The following is an 18155-nucleotide window of genomic DNA, read 5'->3' as shown; positions in this document are numbered from 1 at the left end:
GGTTGTGTAGGTTGTCCTTCTATGAGGGCACCACACGTGACCTTTCTGAATCTGGAAGGCAGCTTCTGTTTAGGCAAGCGTTACTCCTGCTTCATCATACTTGTCAATCCCCGAAGGAAGTGTTTCGCTGGAAAAGACCGGAACGACCTGCATATGCTGATGTGACCATTACTTCAATATGGCTGGTGTATTTTTCAACGATCTGACCAAATGTAATATGTACACATTTGGACTAACTTTTGGTTCGGTAGCATGGAATTCCCCGCTACAGCTCGTTGGGAGAGCGATCCGAAGAGGCCCTCCAACAGGAACTTCGCAAAATTCAAAAATATCAAGCGCTTGACCGGCTTGTTCGTGACAAGGTAGGATTTGAGACTCCTGTTCGTATTTCCTGTTTATCTTCATCCATACCTCATAATAAACGGCAAAAGTCTGATGAAGCTTGCCAGATCGCTGGACATGATTATACACCTGAAACTCTGCAAAAGATCTCTGAATTACTGAGCAGCAACCCAGAATACTATACTGTATGGAACTATCGACGGAGGGTTCTGCAACATGAGTTCAATTTGGCATCATCAAACGACTCAGAGGAAGCCGTAACAGGACAGATAGCAGCGCTGATCAAAAATGATCTGCAATTTCTGATACCCCTCCTCCGGAAATTTCCCAAGTGCTACTGGATATGGAATTATCGCATGTGGCTTCTTGACGAAGCCAAGCGTCTTCTTCCCCGAGCTGTTGCTCTGAAATTCTGGCAAGAGGAGCTTGCCCTTGTGGGTAAGATGCTTAGCTTGGATAGCAGAAACTTCCACGGCTGGGGTTATAGACGATTTGTCGTAGAGTCACTGGAAAATCTTGCACCAGAAGACCAGGAAGTGCGAAGCATGGCACAGGGGGAATTTGAGTACGCGAAGAAGATGATAGGCACGAATTTGTCCAATTTCTCTGCCTGGCATTATCGCACGAAGCTCATCCAGCGACTGCTGAGCGAGCAGTCCGCCAGTGACGAGACACGCAAGAAGATGCTTGATGATGGTCAGTTCTCCCTTCGATCTGAATAGGCGTCTACTGCTCGAACGATGCTGACAGGGATAGCAGAACTGGATCTCATCCACCGTGCTCTGTGCGACCCTTACGATCAGTCACTGTGGTTCTATCACCAGAACCTGATGTGTGCTTTTGATCCTTCACTATCAGATCAGACGATGGCGCCAAATCTCAGTAATGATGAACGGTTAGAATATTTGCGCAAGGAGATCGACGAAATTCAAGACATGCTTGATGGGGCAGAGGATTGCAAATACATATACCAGGCGCTGATCGACTGTGCTCTTTTGGCGAGGAAAGTGGGAGGGACTATGTCCAGTGCCGACAAGGAGAACATTTTAAGCTGGCTTTCCGAACTAAAGAAGTTGGATCCGCTAAGATGTGGACGATGGCTAGATTTTGAGAAGTCGCTCTGTGCTAATGTATGAACGAGTTGCTTGTGTAGTGGAGATTCCACAACGATATCATGATAATCTCCAACCGCTTAATCTAGATTATTTATCTACCTTGTACGTTATTGTCTCTTGAAGTTCCGCCGATCGAGTGTGGAGCGGGTGACACTCATCTCGAAATTAACATCGGGCCAGTTTCAGAATAACAAGTGGCAACAGCGTTTCAGTTACACGATGGGAGCGTCTCAGTGGTCACAACAGCTGTTACCTACATCCTCTCTCGAACAGATTGTAGATTGACGTAGTCACGTAGACGACCATCAAAGTCAGTCGAGTAATTATGATGAGAGCTTAAAAATAAGAACAGTGGACAACTCGTACCTGAAACTGTGGGCCAGCCAACTCGGCCTCTCCCAACCGTAGAACGAGGTCGAGACCTGCCAATCGAATCACCAAGGTACTAGCCAGAAACAGTCTTGGCTCTCCCATCAAAATAACGGTACCTTAGATCCATTATTGAGCGGAGAGATCAAGAGTAAGAAGGTAATCAACCATCAAGACATTGGATTTCTTGAAGTTGGGTTTGACCTTCTGCCAGTCTTACTTGTTACCCTTCCCCCCCTTTAGCTACCAAGAGTTGCCTGGTGGCTTTGTATCCATCTGAGTTCTGACCATCCAACCTCCGCTCCCTTTTCGGACTTATCGCACCTCCGCCCACTGCTTGCCTCCCCCTTCCCTCCCCTATCATGGACTTTTGTTGCCCTGATCTCCCGGCACCTCTTATTTCATAATCAAAATACTTTAGAAACCATTAAAGAGCTTTCTCTAAGATCGAAATCGTCCGCCTAGCTGGCTCCAGGCGGTCGAGTACACCATGTCTTCCGGACGAAACAGTGCCGAGTACAACGGGGTGAGTTGTCTTTACTGGCATTTGTTCCTACTTGGGAAAATATTGACTGACGATGATGTTGATAAGGACTCATTCGATGACGCCTCTGAAGTGCAGACTACCAGCAACCCCAACCTCACCGTCTCGATTCCTCAGAGCTCATCTACACGCTCTCTCACAGACAGCCCTCCGAGCGGAACAGGTGCAACACCTCAGTTCACCGATGCGCCATCTCTCCCACCTGTTTTTCAGAACGAAGATAAGAAAGATGAAGACACGGAAGATGCCAGGTCAGAAAAGCAGTCCGGGACGGATGAAACGCCTCGCAGGACCAAATCTCCAAAATCGCCCTTGTTGACGGCCCACCGACTATCGACGACTTCACTTGACGAGGTGAACCTTGCCAGTAACAATTTAGATGACGTTACCCTGCAGAATCACAATTTGGGCCAGGAGCCCATGTCCGACGTTCCCCCTGTACCTTCCCGAAATTCAGCATCCTCCGCTCAAAGCATGCCCCTCCAGGGACTATCTGGCAACCTCCCTTCCAACTCGTGGGGATCACCTCCCGTGAACAAGACCCCGGCGCCAGCAGTCCCAGCTCCAGCGCCTCCCATGACCCGAAAACTCACCGGCCCATTCGCCTGGCTTTCCCGCAGCTCAACGGCGAGTCGCGAGGTCAAGTCGCCTCCACCACAAACTAGTCGGCGGAACACGGCCGCGTCCGTGTCTACTCTCTCGAGCAATTCCGAGTTGACCAAGCATGACGGAGAAGATTTGGATGGTTCAGCGGCCAGGAGGCCAAGGCGCAGCAGCCTAAAGGACCAATTCAAGTTACTAAGGATGCGGGATGAAGGACTGGTTCCGGAGAACGACGGAGCAAGTGTCGCGTCAGGACGGGCAAGCATCAGTCATTCTGCTGGAAGTCCTCCCAGTATACCCGAAGAAGAAGAACATGCCTCTGCTCCACCTCTTGCATCGCCACCCACTGTTCCACCTACGGTCAATCCCAATCTGCTTCCGGGAACGGTCTCGGGGTTATCTGCTTCTGCCACCGATGCGTCTGCACCTGTCGATTGGGAGCTGTGGCAGCAACTTGTTAACCATGGTCCGCAGGCGCTCAAAGGGCCGAATTCAGAAGAGATTAATGCGGCAATCAAGCGAGGAATCCCCCAGACCATTCGAGGTGTCATCTGGCAGATTCTGGCAGACAGCAGAAATCCGGAGCTGGAAGAGGTCTACAGAGATCTAATTGCTCGCGGCACGGATAAAGAAAAGCAATACACAAATGGTACAGGGGAACCGGAGTCAGTAGCTTCGTCTCGCGCGTCTGTGCGATCGGAGAACTCAACCGCGCACTCGAACCACGGATCTTCTTCGAGCCCCTCCCAAGAGATTGATCCTGAGAAGCTGGCTAAAGAGCAAGCGGCTAACGAGATAGCTCGCAAAAAGAAAGCGAAGGAAGATGCCGTGGCGCTCCAAAAGCTGGAGAAGGCTATTCGTCGCGATCTTGGTGCACGCACCAGCTATTCTCGGTACTTTGTCTCGCAAGGAAACCAAGAAGGCCTGTTTGGCCTGTGTAAAGCCTACGCTCTCTACGATGAGGCCGTGGGATATGCGCAGGGGATGAACTTTATTGTCATGCCACTCCTGTTCAACGTAAGGACTCAACCCTAACTTGCACTCTTGGAGAATCGTATTGTCTAACTACAAGTCCCGGTAGATGGATGAGGCCGAGGCCTTCACGCTGCTAGTGAAGCTGATGAACAAGTATGGCCTCCGGAAGATGTTTATTCATGACATGCCTGGTCTCCATCGCAATTTGTACGTCTTCGAACGTCTGCTGGAGGACTGGGAGCCAGCCCTTTACTGTCACCTTCGCCGGCGAGGTGTTCATCCCCAACTTTATGCGACTCAATGGTTTTTGACCCTTTTCGCATACCGTTTCCCGCTACAACTTGTTCTCCGAATCTATGATTTGATATTCGAAGAAGGACTTCAGAGCACCATTCTCAAGTTTGCAATCGCAATCATGCGCCGCAATGCTGAGACCCTACTGACAATGAAAGACATGACGCCACTGACTACTTTCCTGAAAGAACGCCTATTCGATGTCTACATTGACAAGCAGCCTTCGCCATCTTCGATTCTTGAGTCGGGGTTCTTCGGCAGCTCTGGCGCAGCGGACAAGGAGGTCTATAGGGCGGATATTATGGTGCAGGACGCTTGTGCGATTGATCTGGCCGCCGGAACGATTAACGCCTACACTGCGGAGTGGGAAGAAAAAGTGCGGACGGAGCGAGAGCGTGAAGCTGAACTGGAAGGGCTCAGGAACACCGTGGCCAACCAAAGTGCTCGGATACGCCTCCTAGAAGAACAAGCGGAGGCATCTGATAAAGAGCATGTACAGCTTGCTTCAGAACTCGTGCACCTCAAGGTGGAAAATGAGGAGCTCACCGACGTCAATGATGCTCTGAAACTTCAGGTTAGCGAGTTGAAGATTGTTGTGGACAAGCAGCCCGCAGAGGTTGAGGAGAAGCTTCGCACAGAAATGGACCGGATAATGAAGCGCAATATGGAAGTTCAAAATGAAAATCGATCGTTGTCAGAGCAGATGGCAGAGATGGAGAGGGAGCTCGTGGAGGCGAAGATGCAATGGGCTGAGGTAAGCCTTCAGCGATTGTTGATATGATCTGTCCCAATCTAACGTCTTGCTGCAGATACACGAAAATTACGAGAACCTCAAACAGAAATGGAGTGATCTTCGCAAAGCTCTTGATTAGACTTGCGAAATGTGTTATACAACCCGAGACCGCGTCCTCTACCATGTTCAGCAGTATCTTCCGAACTCGATTTTGCCAAACCGCTATACGGAGCCATTGTGGCACTGGCAGTTTCTATGTACACTTCTGACGCCTATCGCCGGTCATGACCAGCCTATACTTCATGTCTACGGGAGCTCCAATGTGCAATTACATGGATGTCGACGCGTAGAAAATGTTGTTTCATTGTGGTCTCCCTACGACTTTCGTCCCCTCGGCCTGTGATTACTGGGAAGGGAAGACTACAGGCACCTGTCCTCGACAGCTTCGACGAGATAATGCGAGGCCGCTTGCGAAGGACACAATTGCTATTACTGGGTCTCAGTTTGCCGCGTTTATGCTGAAGCAATAATCTTCGTCGTGTTGACTGGATACTATTCCCAGGCCGGCCCGGAGAGTGCTGGGTTTGCGATTATGGCAAAGAGCATACTTGATGTATGCCATGTATATCATCGAATAGAGATTATCCAAATATGTGCATGAACTCGGCATTCCGCCTAGATTTTCTATACAAGCATGACCGGTCCTCTATTCCCGTAATCATTTCACCATAAGTCTTCAAGAGAATTAAACAAGATTGAGTTAATCACAGAACACTCTCGAAATAAGTCGTAAGAACATCTTCCTTCGCTGGCCCCGCCACAGCCTTCAGCGCCTTGTGCGCCTCACACTCATTATCATAGTACTCCATGTCCTCCATCGAGGCAAAGGTCGTCTTCACAGAGATATTGAATCCCTTGTTACGAGGATCCGGGAACGACTCGCCAGCCGCCGCGCCGAGAATATACGGTTTCCCATCCTGTTCGCAGGCTCCTGTTAGTAACCATCCAGCTTCAGAGCCGGAAGAAACAAACCTTCACAGCGGTTTTCGCAAGAACCTTGTACTGCTCCAAGATGCGGGCACGGTCTTCCGCCTTGGGGACGTTGAAAAGAGTGATGCGTTCGATGGGGGCCATTTTCGAGACTCGGGGCGCGTATTCTCCGCGGGCGTATATACTTATAAGAGGGGATCTCTCAAGATAGGCTAACGTACTTGAGATGGAAATAGAGAGGAGGAGAGGGTTGATTCAAATAGGCTCGAGCCACACCCTCTTTCCGCTACCGGATGGATATCATCGGCTATTTATATGGGGAATCCCCGCGATGTGGGGTATGTGTGGACTTCCGGGTTTCCTAATGATCGCTATGATTGTTCTTGGAGTCTTTGTCTACATGCTTCTGAGAATTGGCTCTGATTTATTATGCAGGTACTGTGTAGTACAGGCCCGACTGCCGATGAGGGAGCTCTTCCGACGGATGTGTGGAGTAGTATCTACCCTCGGTTCAACAGCCACTTAAAGTACTCTGCAATCCTTGTCTAAAACTACAGAGTCCTAGGACGTTGAATACTACGAGAGGTGTCGTCCGTCGTCGTCGTCTACCATTTCGCACATCTGATCTGTATGTTCATAGTTGTACACCTTTGAGTAGACTGTTGCGCTGATGAAGAGGAAGCGCGGAAATCCTCCGTTGCAAGCGCCATATTCCGCCTTGTTCTCTGATGAGCTTCGGCTAAGTGAGTTACCACAAGTGCGCTCGCTCTTTTTCCACTCAGCCTTCATCTGCGTATTGGTCATCGTTCCTGACTTCGGAGGTAGTCGGACTTTGTTTTCAATTCAGAGTAGTGAGATAGTTAACGCATATATGCGGTCTCCAACCTATCAGATACTATACAGTGAACTGCGTGAATAGAGGGTATCAGCTGTGAAGTGCTCTTTACACCTATTGGGATGGTGGACACTGCTCAATGATGAAAGGATGCTTGTGACCGCCATATTGGAGGTATGCCGGTTGGACGCTAGTGGTGGGAGCTCTGAGAGGCTCGAGGTGGTCCTTCGATCAAATGAGGTCTTTGATCCTTCAGCTTCGCAGATGGAGAAGGCATACCATGCCTGCACTCCTACAGTTTCTTATTAACGCACGACTTCATGGCCTTGGAAGCGATTACTACATCCTTTGATATGGCCAAGCGAGCGATCCGTAAGAAAATGAGGTGGATATGACAACGGTAAGAAGAGTAAAGGAGAGTGAGATGATTTAGCCGCGGATTCCAGCAACGATGGATGGCTTAGAAATATTCAGATCAACGATGGATGGAGTGGAGTATCCATTAATTCAGTCTCTTGCCGTGACGGCGGATGTTGATCTAAGCTAGTCTAGTCTACAGAGACCTGGGCCGTCGGATATCAAGGAATTAGTCTAAAGATTGCCCCGTCGTGCTTGCTCGCGTTCAAAAGCCTCGAACAGACTCTTGAAATTTCCAGCACCAAAGCCGTCAAAATTGTTGCGCTGGATGACTTCGATGAACACCGTGGGTCGATCGAGCACATGTTTGGAAAAGATTTGAAGTAAGTATCCCTTCTCGTCAAAGTCCACCAGAATATGAAGCTTTTCTAGAACGGCAATATCCTCCTCGAGTGTCAGCCCGGTGTGTGACAGTCGCTGACGCAGGTCCGAGTAGTATGCGCTGGGAACTTCGAGGAAGGATACGCCTCTTTCTCTGAGTCGAGTGACAGCTGTGACGATGTCGTTTGTTCGGAAAGCAATGTGTTGGACGCCAGCGCCGTTATAGTAGTTCACGAACCTGTCCGTTGGTCAGCTCAAACACTTGTTTACCAGGCGGTGCAGCAATGACCTACTCCTCGATCTGTGACTTCTTTTTACCCTGAGCGGGCTCATTCATGGGCATCTTAATCACTTCGTTAGGTGAAGCAACGACGATCGACCGCATGGCGGAATATTCTCCGCACATGTTTAAGTCATCTATGGTCCAGTACCGATGGAAGTTAAGACAGTCCTCGTAGCTGAGATGACGGCAGTTAGCAACCTTCACTCTTAAGACAGCACGGAACAGCAGCTATACGTACTACTTGACAATTGGATCGACACCGTTCCACGGCTGGTTGCCAACGCAATGATCTATCTCAATGAAGTCGATCGATGGTAGCAACCGATTGATGGGATCGTCGTCTGTTACAGCTTCATAGCCTGGTAGAAAGGGGCCGGAGTAGTGGTGACGATTGATCAGCGAATGCACTGTATCCTCATAGGTACCGATCGTGGCCAGGGTGATTGAACCATGCTGGTCATCCTTCAAAGTTGTCGGGGCCGCAACTGGAGCAGCTCCGTGATCTACCGCTCTTTTCCAGACAGCTTTGATATCGCCCTCGATCCGGAATGCAACATCCTTGACGCCGTCACCGTGCTTGTTCAGATGACTGTGAATTTCCTCCAACAATCTCCGATCTGCCTCGGTAACATCATCATCATATTCGCCTGTTTCTGACAAGGAACGGATGGGAGACGTGAGAACGAAGATAGCTTGGCCGTTGGAGACGACGTGCGATATGACGCTTCTAGAACCAGTTTCGGGACCGCGATAAGCGATATGCTTGAATCCCATCCGGGTCACGTAGTAAGAAGCTGCTTGTTTCGCATTGCCCACATACCACGTAATGTGGTCAAATCCCACATATTCCGGGCCTAGATTGGAAGCGAAGATGTTCTCCTCGATGTTATTTGAGACTGTCATGGTTTTGGTGACATGGGGGATTCGAATTTGTTTGCCTTGGGAGTAGCACAGGGAAAGAGAATGGAGGGGTGAAGATTTCACATCTTCTCATAATCATTATTGGCAGTTGAGGTGTTATTATCTTTAGATCTATCACTTCACCGACCCGATCCCGTCCCGGCCCTTCGTCACAAATTGTTAATAAACTTTCAGTGTTCCGGGATCCCTGCAACCAGCCAGCCAACCAGACTTGGCTCACGCTTAAATAGTGCGACGCTTCTTTAACGGTTTTGGTCTCATTTTAGGCCTGACGTTGTATGACTGAAACCTGGAGAATGCATCCTAGGTCAGATTTATTCATTGCTACACTGGTACAATTAATGTCATGGCATATTGATCAGCTTCTGTAGGACAAACTTCTACTCGCTGGCTTCACTAAAGGAGAAATTGTTCTTTTTGAAGCAAATTGGCCTTCTCATTTCTGACGCTGGCCGTTGGGAGCCGGTATTGCCTCAAAACTAGGAGGCAGAAGTCAGTGAGACTCTATATCACCTGCTCCCGGTCTCGAGTAAGACACCCGCGACATCCGCGCCTCTGTATCGAAGCCCCTGATCTCCAGGGCCATTCTGTAGGTCATAGCGACAAGATGTCCCGACGCTTCTAGGTTCTCCTGGGATAGAACTAGTGTCCGTCGTAACTCTCGAACACTGGCATCTGTATCACATTCATATTTGCACCACTCCAGCACACCCCATCAACTATCATTGACTGGCTCCGGCCGATTCTTGAACAGCAACTTGTACTTGATGATCTCCACGATCTCCAATTCCTCGCCCTCGGACTCGGCGGTCCTGTCGTCGTCGGGACGCGTCTTACGCTTCTGCACCAATGCGAGCGGCTGCGCCAGTTTCTTCACTTCCCCCGTCATCCGCTGATACCTGCCAACGTATAGATAGACTCGCTTCATCCATTTCGTGTCGTCCGGTGAGGTGGTTTGCGGCGAGTAGTCAGGGAACAAGAGTCTGCCAATTGGTGTCTCGAACGCGGTTATGGCAGCGTCGGGATCTTTGGCGTCGGCGGGGCGAGGAACCGCTCCCTGATCGTCGAGAGATGGGAGGTTAATTGTGCCTTGTAGTTCGAGGATTGCCAGACCCGAAGGCGTTTGTAAGATATGGGGGAGTGGATTGTGGGGTTGAGAGGGAGAGCTCGACGCGTGAGGATGGAGGGGTATTGACGGCATTTTGGCTTGAGAGGTTCTCTGGTGGTTCTTGGGGATTATATTCAACCCTAAAGAAATTTCCTGGGAATGTTTTGGCTTTTAGGCTTTGACACAATATACAATAGGCAAATGATGTATAGGTCTTGTAGACCTGGGGGGAGGTAATAGCGCGTTGCTCAGATTCAACTCGCCTTATCGCTTATCGATAAGCAGATATAATATCCACAATATGCTTATTGCATGGAGGTATATAGTGTCCTCTATCACTGCACATAGCCGATCTATTATGTTTTCGAATGTTAAGATATCTTGTTTCCCAATTAGCTGCATTGATCAGTACAAACTGGTAGAAGCACCAGAATTTAAGGTTTCCAGGTTTCATCAGAGAAACAACAGAAGTAAGTGCTGTACATGGCCCAAGTTGAAGTACATCAGGCCTGCCACTCCTTAGTTTGTTGTTTCTTAAGGACATAGATACAGAGAGACATTCCTGACTGCCATATAGAGCTACTCAACGAGGGCACATCGTAAATAATAAGGTGTGACGTGAATGAACACTGAATGCCTGCTAGACAATACCTTCAAATTTCCGTGAACTAGCGTAACCAGTGACGGATGATGGACCAACACATTCACGAACTCACTAGCGCTGTACAAGGTATTGATTGTTAGGCTGTCTATAAAACAGAATCTTCTATGATGGTCCTTCTGCATCTTGCCATATCGCCTTTCTCAGGTGCTTTTCTACACCGACAACACAAACATATTTGTCATTCGGAAAACATCTGCGCCATGTAAAGGAGGGAAACGGTTCTCTCCGATGTGATCGACCGAGACTCGTATGTAAGTTCAAGAAATGAGAGGTCTGTATCTGTCGATCGTCTTGATTCCTTCTCTGTTGAGCAAGCTGAGACTGCTAAGAGAGTCCAGACACGTTCCGTAACTCTGCACAAGGATATAACTGACCTTTCCTTACCAGAGGCGAGCGATCTTAATTCAAAGTACTCCAGTATCAAGCTGTTAGAGCTTCCTAAGGAGGTACGACAAAAACCCTGCTATGTGACTGACAGCAAGTAGGCTAACAATCGAACAAGGACGAAGGCTACACTGGTCAGACACATACAATTGCAAACATGTGGTACACTTCTTCCAAGACATGGATCTCAGACATAATCAAGGAATCTGACAGATTCGCGAAAATTTTGAAAGACACTCTGTTTACCGCGCCCGAGTCGCCAAATGTCCCTGAAGCCTACTGCGAATGGCTTGAACATCGGGTGCTCATCAATCAAAAAACCCAGGAGGCAGAATCTCGACGCCGCACACTTAGAGCTTCACAACAACTCAGCCAGGCGAAAACCTCAATTCAGCCCTTCGGTGGCAGGACGTTCAGAGACACTCGATCTTCCGTGCTGGCAATGGAGACGATATGGCTGCCTTCTACGAGCTTCCATCTTGAACGGCCTGTCGCTCCCTGGCCCTGCAGCGACGAGCTCACGCGCGACGGTACCATGAGAAGTATGTCTGGATATTCCCGTTTCCCCCCTCTGCCGAGGCTACCAGGCAACGAGACAGTCAATTGGAGAAAAAGAGCCCCAATAACGCCGTACCCGTTTGATACTTTTGGAATGCCCAGTCTAGGACACATCGCGGGCGCGCCAGATACCGAAGATGAGATGGCTTTCTTCGTGGGTCAGGCCTTGCTCGAGGAGATCAATGTTGATGAATTCTAGACCGGCCCTGAATGGACAGACGATTCTGTAACGCGGCAATTTTTATGAGGACGAGATACGTGGATGCGGCGACCGCACGATTCTCTTTGAATTCTTTGTGTATTAAGTGGTCCTGAAATTTGAGTGCACTTCATTGACTGTGAAAGATTTTCTCTTTTCTTGATCAGATGTCGGACTACTTGACGAAGAAAGGCCGTTCAAATTCTGAATGTTGATCAGTTCCCCGAACGAAGGGGGCGCAAGAAAGTATTGAGAACCTCCTGTGGATGATGTGCGAAGGTCATCCTCAGAAGAACACCGGAATCGTCGAAGGTATACCGGTAGTCTCCGGAGGGCGGCAATATGTTTAGTCCATCGTGTAGTTTGTGCGATGTTTAGCATGCTGCGGTCTTCGAAAATTTTGTATCCCAGGAGTTACTACGGCGGGAGAAGGGATGGAGCGCTCCGTTATAGAAAATGAATGCTCGTAGCAGCATTCACTGCGATACCTTACGATAGCAGACTTGCTCGAGATGCTCGAGACCATCTATAGCCTCCTTTACCATCTCTTCCCCAGATGACCCTGCAGGCCCTTGCATTTTGCCGTAACGCAAATCACTCAGCTCGCCAACTGTAGCGCTGAGTCCGGACAAGACAGTTGCTGCATCTTGGTCCACTTGAGAAATCTCATGCTCGATATTTGAGCATGCGGTCTCCATTGCGGACAAAAGACTGGAAATGGAGTGGTAATCACTGGAAGCAGCATTAATCCCCTGACCAAAGAGCTGGACATCCATGTCCATCTCCCGGCAGTCGTTCTCCTCCATGCCGTCAACGCCTGTCTTCATGATTGCTTTTCGAAGTTCGGCTTTTTGGGTCTCTCCTTGACGGACTTCCTTATCAATATTCTCATTGACGGTGTCCATGTCTTGCTCTCGCAATTGTTGGAGCTCCCGGTAAAGCACTCTGATATGCGGATGAGCCCGCAATTTCTTCGGAAAAAGTTCAGTGAATTGTTGCAACGAAATGATGGTTGGCAATGAAGCAGGCGAAAGTAGAAAATTGCTCAGAATGGATGCCTCAGACGGTGCCATACTGAAGTGATGGGAGACCAGTAATAGTGTCAATGAGGCTTCTCTTCTTTCCTTTCCGTATTTAGGGCGGGAAATATATTCAGACTCGTATGGTCTGTTTTGCTAGTCTTCGACAATTATATTCCTGTCTTTTGTGTTGGTTTCTGACTCCAACACAACAGGACGCTTGGCGATTAGGGATGTTGAAGCCAAGACGCGTCTTCAGATTGATGAGGAAATTTCTGAATAACGCTTGGTAGATAAATACAGAGACTCAAGGAGATGAAAACTTATGAAGAATTCATAAAGAGGTTGCTGACTATTGTGCAACAATCAACAATTACCTTAAAGCATGGTTGTTCAAGAGAAAACGAACGCCGGACAGAAAGGTAGACGCGCGCAACTCTAAAAAGTCCGTCCATTTTTGGGTTCCGCTTCATTCTTACCTTCCACCCCGACGCCTCTCTGTATTCCTTCAAACTGTCATCGAGATCTCAACCACGAATCGGTCAGAAGCATCTACCTTCTTCACAGCGGTCAACAATCGAATACTTGCTTGATCTGACCCTGTCGCGTCTCCCGAGGAGGTGTTCCACTTTCTGCATCTGGCTTCCGTGGGCATTGAAACCTTCGCGTATAACGCGGGGAACTATTTGATGTACGAAGCTGATATCTTCGTATCGTGATTCCAATCATTCTTCTACGAAGATCAAGTCTATTGCATTTGTCCGCCTCTCATTGACACAATTACTGCGTCCAGTATTTGCTGATATCCCTGGTTGTGTTGCACGTGCTTCTGCGGACTCAAAAAGCCTTATTTAGGCTGCATTGCCAGCAACATACTCCTTGGTGTTTCATCATTCTCATCCTTCTGGGAAGCCCGTGTTGGTGGCTAAAGCAATACTACCAAGTCATCCTCCTCTTGTTCTTCCGGAGCAGACAACCTTTTATCATACATCATCAATCTCGCCACATTCAAAATGGCGCCAGCAAGCCAATCTACTTACCAAAAAGACGAAAGAGTCCTTTGCTTTCATCATGAGATTCTATACGAGGCAAAAATCCTCGACGTTAGGCACACCGATGCTGAGGACAAGAAAAGTCCGTTCGAGTACCTAGTTCACTACAAGGGTTGGAAGAACACGTAAGTACGATCCTTTTTTGGCTTTCTTTTGTTGCGGGTGGCGGTCTCCTACAACCATGCTGCTCTGTTGACCTCAGATTCGCGATCTTACCGCGTGCCTTGAGCGAACTCTGTCTTGATTAAGGTGCTAGAATGCACCTGTTTGAGTACATTGATGGAACTCCCGAATCGCAAGATTTGGTACGTTGAATGGCTGTAGCTGACTTATTCCACGCAGATGGGACGACTGGGTGCCTCAAGATCGGCTCCGGAAATTCACGGATGAAAATAGGGAGCTCGCTACTACGCTCCGTCGTGAGGCAGAGGCTGCTTTTCGCCAGAAGAGCACAAAGACTACGTTGAAGAGAAAAGCAGGCTCCGACCGCGGCTCCGCCCGGGACAGCGAGGAGCGACAAACATCAGTTCCTGGTCGCGCGACCAAGAGGGCCAGAGACAATGAAATTGAAAAGGTAAGCAAAGTCTCTCCACCATGCGGACTGCTGGGACATGCCCGCTATGTCTTTGAGGGATATTGCAAGTCTCGCTGCTCTGTGCACACGATACTCACGATATGGCTACAGGAAGAACATTTCTATACACGACCATCCGTGCGGATTGTAATGCCGGACAATTTGAAATCTCTCCTCGTAGATGACTGGGAAAATGTGACGAAAAATCAGCAGGTTGTTGCTTTGCCGGCCAAAGCATCAGTCAACCAGATTTTGGAAGATTTCACCGTGGAAGAGAAGCCCAAGCGTACGAGCGCGGCTGACCTGGATGTCCTCGAAGAAGTAATCATGGGTATCAAGGAGTATTTTGACAAAGCCCTTGACAAGATTCTGCTCTACCGATTCGAGCGCGAGCAGTACAAAGCCCTCCGCAAGAAATGGGAGGCGGGATCTGGTGAATATTCCGAGAAGGGGCCCCTCGATATCTACGGGGCCGAGCATTTGACGAGACTTTTTGGTATGCTTCTCCATCGTTTGGCCTTCAGAAGCCTACTTACTTATTTATTCGTCCAGCAACCATGCCGGAGCTCATTGCGCAGACAAACATGGATCTCCAGTCCACCAACAGACTCCGGGAAGAGCTGTCAAAATTCACGCTCTGGCTCAGCAAGAACTCAGACAAGTATTTCGCCACGAGGTACATGACTGCAACAAATGAGTACGTGGAAAAGTCAAGAGGTAACCCTAGTTCGGCAGCTGTAGCTGCCACGACGCGGCTCGTCTGAGAATGATGGGTTGGCTGGGGTCATCGCTGAGATATTTTCTTCGTATACGGATAACATGCACCTGTTGTCGATCTTTCTTTGCGTTGTGTTTGGTTAATGTGCTGCTCATCTGCAGCGAAGGCTAGCAATCAGCTATGCGCCTCATGGTTTACCACGTTTGAACTTGTATTATTAGATCTAGAATTGGCCAGATTTCATATTCTCGAGAAGACACTGCTTCATCACAATATGCATTCTGGCGTCCTAGGCATACAAGTCAGGACCCAGTTCTCATTCATCGTTTCTGGTCCTATAGCTATACAGGATGACATAGTTCAAAGATGAACAACCCACAAAACTGTAATTTACAACCATATAGGCCTCTTTCGGGGCATCGCAAGCATGCTCTTGCGCTGAGGTTCAACAGAAGGAATTTTTACGCAACCAATTGCCGGGCATCCTCCACGGCGCATCTGGCCACCCGCTTCAACTCCGTCTTCCAGTCCGCCTCACGCCATCTCGTCCACGCACTCAACCCCTCGGGCGGCTGAATACTCAACGTGTCGTAGCCCTGCTTGATGATCCTGTGAACTTCCCGAGGCGAAAGATGCTTCTTCCGGTTAGCCGGGATCGGTACAGGGTTCGACACTTCGCCACCAGGTTTCAAGCTCGCGTCGACGTTCTTGTCTGGGTCAAAAAGCAAAGTGTAGAAGTGGGTCGAGACGGAGATCAGGGTGTCGACGGCGGCGACGTGGATGTCCTTGCTGGCGACGGTGGTGGGGTCGGGAATCTTCGAGGCAGAAGGAGTTGGGGGCTTGAGGGAGTAGACGTCGCGAAATCGGGTGATGATGGGACCTGTTTCGACGAGTTTGTAGAACAAGTCGTCGTAAGATGCCGGGTCTGGGAGAAAGGTGTCCCCTGCGGAGACGCAGAATGCCACCAGGTCTACAAGGGAGGTGGTGAGAGTGGCGATGTTGGGAGAATTTGACAGGTCCGACGCGTACGTAGTGAGGAACCGCATCAGGGAGAGCAGAGTCCTCCAGAGCTCCGACCAGTGGTATGTCAAACGGATTTTGTTCATTGATAGGTAGGTTAGGAGCCGAAGAAGGATAGCGATTGAATGACTTGAATGACGGGTGGAGATTAGTCCCAAGCGTCCTGTTAGGTAAAACGAAGAAAACAGAGAATTTACCTGTAGATGTTGGCATCAAGGCGCCGCCGGAGATTATGGGAAATTGTATCAATCATAATGTCGAAAATAACTGTTGCCAGAACCCTGTCCCCGATGACGAGCGGAAGATACGGCTGCCTTTGCCGGCAAAGGCGCACTTGCCTTTTCTCCCCGTCACTGCAAAGCTGTTTACACAAGGATGAGTCTTCAGAAAGGATGCGAAGAGTGAAGAGGTTGAGTTCCGCATAGTGTGCAACCCGAGGGGATCTGTAAGCGTGCTGCAACAGGTAGCTCGTAACAGAGAGAAAGCTGGCAAATGGAGATTCCTCGCTCTCTTTCTCTGACACGGAGTTAATGAGGTGATATCCAAAGAGCTTATTTGCATTTGCAAAGTCATAAGTTGCTAGAAGAATGGCTGCTTCCTGAGCCGGCCTGATTCCTGTTAGCCAACGGGGAAAATGTAAACCGAGGAGGACCCAAAGCGATCTTACAGAGTTGCAAACATCTCCTTCGCTTCCTCCACCGTTAGCGCCTGTGGTTTATTCCTCGCGCCTGGAGCAAGTCTTCCGAGTCCAAAGAAGACCAGGGTGCTGCTGAGTGTCCAGCCCTCAGGTGCATCGTCTTGTACAGCAATATAGCCGTTCCTCAGGGCAGCGCACGAAAGACCGACACCTTTGACGATCTTTTGAATGCTCAACTCGTTGACAAAATCGTCGAGGCGTAATTGATATGGGTTCTGAAACTCGAACTTGTTGTAGTTCGCTAATAGTCCGAGAAGGAGGAACGGCTCAAATATTTGAATAGGGGTATCAGATTCGTGCACAAACTTCAGAGTGTGTCAGCAGAAACTCTCGAATCCAAGAAAGCAGAGCAACTACGGCTTAGCACAGTCATACCTTCATGAGGGAGGGGAACAGATCCTTATGAGTAAAGTAGGAAACGAGACTCGTCTTATATGCGCCGCTGGTAAGAGCAATGGCTACCCGGATGGCTTTAATCCGAATATCAACTGCACACTCATTAGCGGCCATAATCTGGTCAACTTAGGCAACCATCTCCTGATTGGGCACTCACAGCTGCTCCCATTGCGAATGATACTATCTAAAACGGCGACAAGGTTGGAGATAACATGGTCAACCTCATCAAGCCCGGCAAGGACAGTGATAACATCAGAGCTGGGGTTGGTATACTTCTTCTTCAGCACGCATGCTAAGAAGACTGTCAAGGTCTGGCTGAGGCATTAGAGCTTGGAGTGTAACTTCCCCCATCTGAAAGCTCACCTCTAACGCATAAGCGTTCACTGGGCTAACTCTAGAGTTGGCCTCCTTTACTGCACGCGCAAATAGCTGCTGGGTTTGAGCCTGGTACAGAGTCAGCAAGCAATATCAAGCTGGAATTTCTTATAGGGTTGACGAAATACCTGTAAGTGAAGAGTATCTTCTGGACCGAGTCTATCTAGAATTAATGCAAGCTGGGCTCGATCAGGCGGCAACAAAAAGAACTCTCGCCAGAAACCTTCGGATGGCTCTGCAAGATCTGAAGTCTTGGGTAAAATAATTTAGCATGACATGCAGAAGAATTGTAAATGAATCACATACTTGAAAGAGATTTTCGTATAGTTGCACAATTTTAGGCTTGAAAGTCTCCGGTCTACTTTGCTGTGTTAAGGGGGATTCCATGATGTTATACACGAGACTCCAAAGAGTGTAGAACCATGGCAGCAATATTGGGGAATCAGTACAACTTAGGAACGGCAATACAAATGATGATGGAAAGATTCCGAATATAAAAATATCCAATGTATCATAAGTACAAGTGTCGAGGCATAATAATAGTTGTCTCCAGCCATTTCTGCCTCTTTGGGCCAGAACGCACTAGCCACATAAGCACTCGCGTTGTCAGCAATAAGCCACATTTCATTGACTTTCCTTATTGAGGAGA

General features: G+C 48.9%; 9 protein-coding genes across 9 annotated transcripts; 4 read left to right on the top strand and 5 right to left on the bottom strand.

Annotated features, from left to right (window-relative positions):
* Positions 1–178: 178 nt before the first annotated feature.
* On the top strand, positions 179–1478 carry Aud_007280 (Rab geranylgeranyltransferase BET4; the record flags this gene model as incomplete). Its single annotated transcript, XM_043292173.1, has 4 exons — positions 179–187; positions 252–362; positions 450–1038; positions 1093–1478. 4 exons carry the CDS (start codon positions 179–181, stop codon positions 1476–1478), a joined length of 1095 nt encoding a protein of 364 aa, XP_043148108.1.
* An 838-nt stretch (positions 1479–2316) lies between these two features.
* Positions 2317–5114, top strand: Aud_007279 (putative GTPase activating protein (Gyp5); the record flags this gene model as incomplete). The annotated part of the gene is made up of 4 exons (XM_043292172.1): positions 2317–2352; positions 2419–3990; positions 4055–4996; positions 5052–5114. The coding sequence occupies 4 exons, from the start codon at positions 2317–2319 to the stop codon at positions 5112–5114; spliced, it is 2613 nt and encodes an 870-aa protein (XP_043148107.1).
* A 625-nt stretch (positions 5115–5739) lies between these two features.
* On the bottom strand, positions 5740–6109 carry Aud_007278 (Dabb family protein; the record flags this gene model as incomplete). Its single annotated transcript, XM_043292171.1, has 2 exons — positions 5740–5952; positions 6008–6109. The coding sequence occupies 2 exons, from the start codon at positions 6107–6109 to the stop codon at positions 5740–5742; spliced, it is 315 nt and encodes a 104-aa protein (XP_043148106.1).
* A 1282-nt stretch (positions 6110–7391) lies between these two features.
* On the bottom strand, positions 7392–8724 carry Aud_007277 (4-hydroxyphenylpyruvate dioxygenase family protein; the record flags this gene model as incomplete). The annotated part of the gene is made up of 3 exons (XM_043292170.1): positions 7392–7776; positions 7832–7996; positions 8060–8724. The coding sequence occupies 3 exons, from the start codon at positions 8722–8724 to the stop codon at positions 7392–7394; spliced, it is 1215 nt and encodes a 404-aa protein (XP_043148105.1).
* Positions 8725–9457: 733 nt separating this feature from the next.
* Positions 9458–9943, bottom strand: Aud_007276 (Ctf8 family protein; the record flags this gene model as incomplete). Its single annotated transcript, XM_043292169.1, has 1 exon — positions 9458–9943. One exon carries the CDS (start codon positions 9941–9943, stop codon positions 9458–9460), a length of 486 nt encoding a protein of 161 aa, XP_043148104.1.
* Positions 9944–11055: 1112 nt separating this feature from the next.
* Aud_007275 (uncharacterized protein) lies at positions 11056–11655 on the top strand (the record flags this gene model as incomplete). Its single annotated transcript, XM_043292168.1, has 1 exon — positions 11056–11655. One exon carries the CDS (start codon positions 11056–11058, stop codon positions 11653–11655), a length of 600 nt encoding a protein of 199 aa, XP_043148103.1.
* Positions 11656–12131: 476 nt separating this feature from the next.
* On the bottom strand, positions 12132–12728 carry Aud_007274 (Cnl2/NKP2 family protein; the record flags this gene model as incomplete). The annotated part of the gene is made up of 1 exon (XM_043292167.1): positions 12132–12728. One exon carries the CDS (start codon positions 12726–12728, stop codon positions 12132–12134), a length of 597 nt encoding a protein of 198 aa, XP_043148102.1.
* Positions 12729–13687: 959 nt separating this feature from the next.
* On the top strand, positions 13688–15064 carry Aud_007273 (MRG family protein; the record flags this gene model as incomplete). Its single annotated transcript, XM_043292166.1, has 4 exons — positions 13688–13851; positions 14069–14300; positions 14412–14796; positions 14853–15064. The coding sequence occupies 4 exons, from the start codon at positions 13688–13690 to the stop codon at positions 15062–15064; spliced, it is 993 nt and encodes a 330-aa protein (XP_043148101.1).
* Positions 15065–15479: 415 nt separating this feature from the next.
* Aud_007272 (ARMH3 family protein) lies at positions 15480–17893 on the bottom strand (the record flags this gene model as incomplete). The annotated part of the gene is made up of 8 exons (XM_043292165.1): positions 15480–16167; positions 16236–16646; positions 16706–17040; positions 17111–17223; positions 17289–17442; positions 17495–17575; positions 17635–17757; positions 17813–17893. 8 exons carry the CDS (start codon positions 17891–17893, stop codon positions 15480–15482), a joined length of 1986 nt encoding a protein of 661 aa, XP_043148100.1.
* Between the last annotated feature and the right edge of the window lie 262 nt (positions 17894–18155).

This window comes from Aspergillus udagawae (genome assembly GCF_001078395.1).
Source record: "Aspergillus udagawae IFM 46973 DNA, scaffold_5, whole genome shotgun sequence".
Classification (NCBI taxonomy): Eukaryota; Fungi; Ascomycota; class Eurotiomycetes; order Eurotiales; family Aspergillaceae; genus Aspergillus; species Aspergillus udagawae.
Note: the sequence above shows the minus strand (reverse complement) of the source record. Positions and strands in the feature narration are given on the sequence as shown.